The 8693-nt window shown below is 44.1% G+C and overlaps 1 protein-coding gene across 2 annotated transcripts in view; it reads left to right on the forward strand.

The window, feature by feature from the left end:
• LOC123503287 (paired box protein Pax-6-like) overlaps positions 1–8693 on the forward strand; it is a 95722-nt gene that overhangs the window by 85690 nt on the left and 1339 nt on the right. The window contains exons 9-14 of one of the 2 annotated variants that reach the window (XM_045252932.1): positions 1334–1480; positions 1880–1962; positions 2746–2924; positions 3290–3597; positions 4544–5751; positions 7389–8667. In XM_045252932.1, coding sequence (XP_045108867.1) covers positions 1334–1480; positions 1880–1962; positions 2746–2924; positions 3290–3597; positions 4544–4632 — 806 coding nt within the window. In that variant the 3' untranslated portion in view covers positions 4633–5751; positions 7389–8667. Of the gene's footprint in view, positions 1–1333; positions 1481–1879; positions 1963–2745; positions 2925–3289; positions 3598–4543; positions 5752–7388; positions 8668–8693 lie in introns of those variants that run through there. The other variant, XM_045252931.1, reaches the window with a different exon arrangement.

The raw sequence follows: 8693 nt of genomic DNA on the forward strand, positions 1-8693 counted from the left end.
ATCATATACGAATTTCTCACCCTCAAGGATACGAGATTGCGAATTGCGTCCTTGTGTGTGTGTGTGTGTGTGTGTGTGTGTGTGTGTGTGTAGTGGTGGAGGCAGTGGTGGTGGTGGTGGTGGTGCTGGTGGTGGTAGTAGTAGGGCAGGTAAAATATGCATTACTGAAGGAAGGTGTTTTGTGTGTTACCTAAAATACCTCCTCTTCCTCCTCCTCCTCCTCTCCTCCTCTTCCTCCTCCTCCTCCTCCTTCTCCTCCTCTAACTTTTCTTTCTCATTTTCCTTTTTCTATTCCACTCCTTTCTCTTTTCCTCTTCCTGTTTTTCTTCCACATTCTATTTTCCTCCCATTTCCATCCCCTCTTTCCTCCCTTTCTTCTCTCCAGCTTTCCTCTTCTCCCGCCTCCAACGCCCGCCATTATTTCTCCTCCCTCCCTCAGTCTATCATTTCCTTATCCTCCCTCTCAGACACTTCCATTCTCTCTCTCTCTCTCTCTCTCTCTCTCTCTCTCTCTCTCTCTCTCTCTCTCTCTCTCTCTCTCTCTCTCTCTCTCTCTCTCTCTCTCTCTCTCTCTCTCTCTCTACTCTCCTTTATTCTTCCTTTACTCTCTCTTGACCTTCGTCCTCTCACCTCATTTCTTATTTACGAGAAGGAAGAGGTTGTGGATTTGCAAAGGGTACATATTACTTGCATCTTTTTAGCATATTTATCGGAGCCACCAGAGAGAGAGAGAGAGGAGTGGGAGAGGGAGAGAATCAAGACCCTTCGATTCTAAATTAACTTACTTGTATTATTTGTTCTCGTTATTTGCTGGATTTATTTGTAGAGTGGTATATTTAGTCTTTTGTTTTCTTTTTGTGGCCTGACACGCGAAGAAATAGAAAAGAAATAGAAAAGAAAAAGAGAAGGAATAGAAAAAAAAACACATGCATTCATTCATTTTTCATTTTATTTATTTTAGTTGTTCGTCTTTTTGTGTTTATTTTTATGTGGGTGACAGTGTGGGGCTGTTTCTTCCCCGCAAAAGGGTTTACATTTTTTTCCAGAGAGTACAGCATGTTTTACTACAGAAACAGTCGTAATAAATTCCTCTTACTTATTTGTACATTTTTTCCCCTCCACCTCTTTTTTAATGTTCCCCCTTCCGCATTTTTGTTCTGTTTTCTATTTCTCTTTCCCCAGTTTTTCGATTCTTTTCCTCCTTTTAATTTACTATACATTTACCATTTTTCTATTTTTTTTTTTTATATATCTTACACACATACATACACACAAACACACAAACCTGGACAGTACCAAATTTATAGCTAAGGGTGTGTTGCTCCTCCCGCAGGCGATGGAGGGGACCTGAGCGAGGACAGCAACCCAGGCAGCAGCGAGAACAGCAGCAGCGAGGACCAGGCAAGACTACACCTGAAGAGGAAACTGCAGAGAAACAGAACCTCCTTCACCAACGACCAGATTGACAGTCTTGAAAAAGGTGAGTGGAGAGAGAGAGAGAGAGAGAGAGAGAGAGAGAGAGAGAGAGAGAGAGAGAGAGAGAGAGAGAGAGAGAGAGAGAGAGAGAGAGAGAGAGAGAGAGAGAGAGAGAGTTTATTTCAAATTTATGATAAAAGAAAAAAAGACGAACAGCAACAACAGAAAGAAAAACATAAACATACCTAAAACACACACACACACACACACACACACACACACACACACACACACACACACACACACACACACACACACACTTTCCTAAAAAAAAAATAAGTAAATAATAATAAAAGAATCATAATAATAAACAGATGAATAGAAAAAGAAAATAACGTAACCCAATTTTATCTCAACCTGTAAAGAGCCGCACCTCAACACTCGCACTTCCTCTCCTCCCCAGAGTTCGAGAGGACACACTACCCTGATGTGTTCGCCAGGGAAAGACTCGCAGCCAAGATCAACCTGCCCGAAGCAAGGATACAGGTGGGGAAAGTGTTGGAATCTGATGAAACTTTAACTAGTGACGCCGTAATGTTTATTTGGCTTCACTCCCTCTGTAGATGAAAGATTCTTGTGTATTTGAGGCGGGAAAGTGTTGGAATCCGGTGAAACTTTAGCTAGTGATACTGTGATGGTTATTTGGTTTCACTCGCTCTGTAGATGAAAGATTCTTGTGTTTGGTGGTGAGGTGAAGTTAAGGTTCTGTCAATATGGTTTCACTGAACAAAAGAATTAAGCTACAGGTGTGAATAGTTTTTTTTTTTTTTTTTTCCTGTCCTTTGTTTTATTTTAGTTTCTTATCGAAATGTTCCGTACGACAGGAGCTTAAAGTTTTGAATCTACATTTTCTAGGGAGTGGAAGTGATAGAGGTATTTAAGTTTTGTTAGTGAAATAGCGAGGGTAATATAAACTAAATCATCAGCGTTATCAGTCAGGATAGAATGCAATTGATAGCTTCAAAATTGATAAAGCTTATTAGAATTTGAAATGGATAAGTAATGATGATGATGATAATTTTCTTAATGATTTAGATGTACGATTATTTAGATGTCTGTAATATTTGTGTTAGAAATATTAGGTTAGGTAAGGCTGCTAAAATGAAGAATATTAAGAGACACGTTTGCAGTGGAAGTTACAGCCCCGCCAGCAGGTAAGTCTCCCCCACCCCACCAAGTAACAGTCCCCTCCCCCCAGTATGTAACACGTCTCTCCCTCCCAACCAGTAAGTAATAGATCCTCCCCCCCCCTCCCTTTCTTTTCTCTAGGTGTGGTTCAGCAACAGACGCGCTAAGTGGCGGCGCGAGGAGAAGCTTCGGAACCAACGCCGCACCGCAGAGGGAATGGCGCCCTCCTCTCCCACCCGCATCATCAACAACTCCTTCACGCCCACGCCCATGTACACCCCCCTGCCGCCCCCGCCCGTCTCCGTTGGGGATACGTATGGGTGAGTGGTGATGGGTACTGGGTCTCTCTTTGTTTAAATCGTTTTTTTCTTGAGTTTTGATTTTATTATTACCTTCTACTTTCTTTGTCGTTTTGTCATCCTTCCATGCTTTTTTTATTCTTATCTTTGTCATTTTTTTACCATTAATAGTATAATTCCCATTGTTTCATCCTTCTCTTACTTCTTTTTCACTTTCCATATTTCCCGTTAACCTTTTCTCCCTCACCAATAAAACCAAACAAAACCAACGTAACTCAACCCAACCAAACTCAACTCAAATCAACCTAATCCAATCCAATCCAACACAACATAACCTTTACCTAACCTAACCTAACCCAGCCTAACTAAACCTTTGCCCCCGTCAGGTCTATGGGCGGCGGCGGCTTCGGCATGACTTCCACCGTGTGTCCCATCGCCTCCAGCCCCAACTGCCTCCCAGCCCAGCAGGCCCCCGCCCACGGCCACACCGGCAGCCCCGCAGGCATGGGTCTGGCCAGGGACAACCCACACGCCCCCCACAACCACTACATGACGCGCCCCTCCTACGAGTCCCTGTACTCCCACGCCCGCGCCTCGCCCACCTGCCCGCCCATGCTCTACCACCACCACCACCACCATCAGTCGCCCCACGCCCACGAGTACAACACGCCCACGCCGCCCAACTCCCAGGCGGGTGAGTCAGATGTGATGTTTAAGTTATATCGAGTAGTTATTTAGTCAACCAGAGACCAGACATGTGGGAATGAATATGCAGTAAGTGACCGTGTGATATTGTAAAGTGCAATGCGTTTCTTAGCTGCCTGACTTGTGGCTTATGAGTGGAAACAAATCATTCTTGCCCTAATCCACACACACACACACACGGGCACATAACTTCATCTACACATACACACACACGCGCCTTCACCTGCTCCCTCTTACATGCCTTTTCCGCACGCCCTCACCAACACACCCAACATAGATTCACCTACACACAGACATACACACACCTTCACCTTCACCGCCACAACCAGCTCGTCCCATTACCAGCTCCCTGAACCGACCTTTACAAGAAAAACACCATTCCTACTATTGTTAAATTTCCCCTTTTATTGTGTGTATTAGAATTTTAATGTATTTTTACTACTTTTAGACCACTGAGGATGATACACTGAGATATCGAAACGTGTGATATATAAGGAAGAAAATGGTTAGAAAATAAAGATGTTTGTGTCAACACTGGTTATTCTGTTTCTACTATTGTTAGATTTATTTATTCGTAATCAACTTTGTTACATATATATTCAGATTCATGTTTTTATTGGCCCCTTGAGTATAGAATCCCTAAAGACCTCATTTTACTCTTCCTAGCTTCATAATTACAAGGCTTTTAATGTCCCCTATCAGATGTCATTTTTAACTCTAACTGCTGGAGTTGTGAAGTTTGGAGTTTTACATACACTCTAAAACTATTTGTGTTTACTACGTGTCCCCTCACTGTATATTTTCACCCTCATGGCTGCCTTATGATTATTATTATTATTATTATTATTATTATTATTATTATTATTATTATTATTATTACACTTTCTCGCAGACGCTCACCCACACTGACCCCTCCCCGCCCCCCCTCATTCCAGGTCTGCTGTCCCCCGGCGTGTCAGTGCCCATCGCCGTGCCTGGACAGCACCACGATATGAACTCCCAGTACTGGACTCGCCTTCAGTAGCCACCACCAAGCCACTCCGCCGCCATTACCATCACCACTACCACTACCGCTACTACTACCGTTACCGCCGCTACTACTACTACTACTACTACTACCACCACCACCATCACCGCCGCCACTATTACAGTTATCGTCAATTTCAAACGAATCAGCAGCTCCTCTCTCTCTCTCTCTCTCTCTCTCTCTCTCTCTCTCTCTCTCTCTCTCTCTCTCTCTCTCTCTCTCTGCGCACATATGACCGACTTTTTCTTTTTTTTCATATTCATAGTGCAAAATATTAAGGTGACTAATTGAAAAGTGTTGTGCTACGTTTTCTGCTTAACTTTTTTATACATATGTATTTAAATAGCTAAGTTTATTGGTTGGTCTTCGATTCCGTCTAGCGAGAGAAGAAGAAACGGAAGAAAAAAGAAGAATCGATTAATTTAACTAATGTAACCCCTTTTTTTCGCTTTCGTGAGAGAGAGAGAGAGAGAGAGAGAGAGAGAGGGGAGGGGAGTTAAACAACCACAAGTCAAAGCAAGGTTGGCACACAAGGCAGGCTCTACCAGTGAAAGCCTTAGGTCATTTGTGTGTTCAGCCTGCGGGGCCATGACAAGCCTCCACCAACGAGTGTGTGTAACTGTTAACTCGTGACTCAATGACGTGACACAATTACTAATCATCTCGGTGAAGCATTGCTAGTCTCAATACTTATGCTTTAATTAGAGTCATTTATTTGTGTTCGCGTTTCTTTAAATTGAAGGGAAGTTTTTCTGCTGATCCATTACACTTTGAGGGGAATGCGTTGTTTCTTATCCTTGGTTTCATGTAGACAGATGTGGATGTGAATAGCGTGATGTGGGATTTAAACTCGATGAGCTTTTTTTTTTTTTTTTTACCAAGGCAGTGCGCAACAACAAGGTAAAAATGTTCTGCTTAAGAGAGAGAAAGAGAGACTTTCTCCGCCGATAATCTTCGTGAGTCTGGGTCAAAGCAGCGAAGCGGTGTCGAGTAAGGTGGGAAACTGTATTTCTGGTGACAACTGTTCCCCTACCGCCGCGCAGCCACCTCCACCTGTGCTGCGTGTGAAGTAGTGACGTGCTGGATACTTTGTGTGACACCAGAATGGAAAAGAACGTAAGTTTTTTTAGGAAAAGTTAGAAGATGAGGCGTGAAGTATTTCGATTGTTTAACCCGGTGATTTGCTCCTCCTCCTCGTCCTAATATTTTCTCTCTAACGTTTATTGATACTGATGAGGTGATATTAATGTAGCAACTTGTTTTTATGATAATCTCATACATCACACTCGCAGTCGAAAGAAAGAATTCAGATATCATGAGTTTGGGGAGTCACTGTCGCGGAAACGTTGAGACCCCTGCTGGAGTCACGTGATTGGCCAGGGCAGGTGCGATGTGCCTCGTGGCCTGTGTTCCGTGGGTAGGAGTGTGGGTGTGTTGTGTGATCGTATCTTTGGCGCCGCATTGCTCACCGCCGCAGCAAGGAGGGCCAAGCACCGCGCCTTGTTTGGTAAGTTCAGTCGGGTGATTCTACATAATAGGACCGTAGTAGTGTGAGATAAGTGAGAGACTGTCACCTACTCTTATATCCTCAGCCAACTCGAGTAAAACACCTGGGAGCGGGGAAGGGGAAGGGGAAGGAGAAGTCATTGATGCTTCTAAAATTAGCGAAATTATTAACGTAGCTTGATTGTGTCTCAGTATTGTTTGGTTTTATTATTTATCTTACTTATGTTTTTTTTTTTAAGTGTCACCCATTTTCTATTAGTCGTTATTCTCATATTGCATGCGGTCTTATTATGAACGTACGTATTCTTGATTATTTAAGGTGAATGTTGTGTGAATCACCTTACATTCTGACTACAACCTTGAAAGAATTTGGTGATGTGATTATCTGTACTTATTTCACGTGTTGAGTGGCGTGTATGGTGGTAGTGGTAGTGGTGGTGATGGTGGTAACGGATCCAGCAGTTGGGAAGGGGGGCAGCCAACCAAACAGCCTCACCCAACTACTGAACACTTCCCCTATTCCAATCCTTTTATACACGGTGGTGTTGGTGACTGGTGAACGAGTCGCCTGCCCGTTTCTGTGCATTATATCAGTGACGGCCAAGGAGAACACTTGATGAATGTCTGTATTCTTTAAGCTAAGGACGTACTAACCCCGCGCCACGGTTCACTACGGGACCTGCTGCCTCAGAGGTGCCAAGGTCCAAAATAACAGAAAAAAAATGGTGCACTTATAGAATGTTTCCTGTTTCGCTTTGACGGATGAATTTATTTTCTCTCCTGGCAAGTAAAAAGATTGTACTTCATTATAATGTGTTACTGCTCTCTCTCTCTCTCTCTCTCTCTCTCTCTCTCTCTCTCTCTCTCAATAAATATAATGATGAAAGTCTCGCCCGTCATAGTGAAGCGGGATTTATTCTGTAATGAAGCCAAAATGGAAATCCCGTTCGATACACGTTTCGGAGCGTCAAGAGTCCGAAGCCGCGTCGCCTTCGCCATTAGGCCTAAAAAAAGAAAACGCGTTTATATTTTCATCAGGGTACTCCAAGAATCGAATGTCTTTTTTTCATGTACTTGTAAATGAGCGGTAATAAACTGGACTGTACATAATAACACTGTATAAAAGAGTCATTAGTGAGTGAGTATTGGAGTGTTTCCTTCGTTCACTCGTGTGTATACATCGGAGCTAGACACGTAAAGTTTGGTGGGAGTTACTTTTATTATTTTTTTTTTTTTTTTTTTTCAAGGGAGAAAGTTTCGAGTCTCCCAGTGAAAGTGAGGGAAGCCGAGTGTATATTTGCAGCCAGGCTCGTCTCACTCCATGGCGGACGATGCTGTGTTTAGTGGCTGAAAGTCTTCACGTGTGTCTCTGAACCACGTGCTGCTTCTCCACTACTTCAAAAGGCTCTGGTTGAAGGTGTAGCAATGAGACGTGACGGCAATGCAGTGAAGCCAATGCCAGACAAGGGTCCCGTCCGCCGGAGTGAGAGGAGTGTTGTTCTGCCAAGGTACCCGCCAAGTGGCCTCACCGATGCTATTCATATCATCCTCCGCCACCCTGTACTGTATTATAGGCCTGCATTCCGAAGCACAAAGGAGTAGTCGTGTCCGAAACTAATGCGCTTTCACACCTTGTTTCATTATTAATATAAAGATAAAAACCCAGGAAAGCTGTGCACTTTGAGGAGAGCACTAACGAGGGGGAGTTGAGGCTTCCATACTTTTATCATTACTCTACATAACTAATCCTATTTTAACGTGACATTTGCAACGCCCGAAGTGGCTCTCGTGTCTCAAATGACCGCAGCTCTCCGCTCACCGTTGACATGCTTAGTTGCTACTGACAATAAAACAAAAACATGTTATCAAACAATGAGGGTGGACGCTTGCCTTAGGGGGTCACGGGGCGGCGCAGGAGCCAACGCCGCGCCACCTGACGCATGGCGGGGCGCCTCACCAAGGTATTGAGGCGGCACAAGTCACTCCACGAAATGCTCATGCCGCGAGCCTGCCACCACTCCTTCCATCCATCCCGGCAGCGATTCATTTTGTAAACAGCTCTGAGCATCATCCAAACGTTGAAGCATTGGCTGAGCCGCGAGCCGAGCAAACCTGCTGGAGCTGCTGTGTAGCGCTAAGCCTCATCGTCATCACAGCATTAGGCGCTAACCAGTTTTATATTTGCGTTCGTAGGGCGCCCTGTATGTTCCTTAGTAAAACATTACACGGGCTTTTTTCTGTCAGTTTCATAATTATGAAATGTTTCATGAAAACGCTTAAAAACTCTGGACACGCCGCGGAAGGAGAACACAGGTAGTGTGTAGTGGTGAATCAGAACATTTGTTTGTTATTCATCACAATCCTACGTCTTCCAAGTATTAAACCAACCCCCGCCGTGAGGAGCGCGGCGCCCCGCCAGACAGCCTGAGTGTTGGCTCCTTGCGCCGCCTTGCAGCATAACGTGTTTTTGACTGACTCGCTTTGTGGAATGGACCACTGTCTGTAATAAAAGGTTTCAGAAGTACATCCTCCTCTTTTGTTATTGTCCCATG

This window comes from Portunus trituberculatus, chromosome 13, assembly GCF_017591435.1.
Source record: "Portunus trituberculatus isolate SZX2019 chromosome 13, ASM1759143v1, whole genome shotgun sequence".
NCBI lineage: Eukaryota > Metazoa > Arthropoda > Malacostraca > Decapoda > Portunidae > Portunus > Portunus trituberculatus.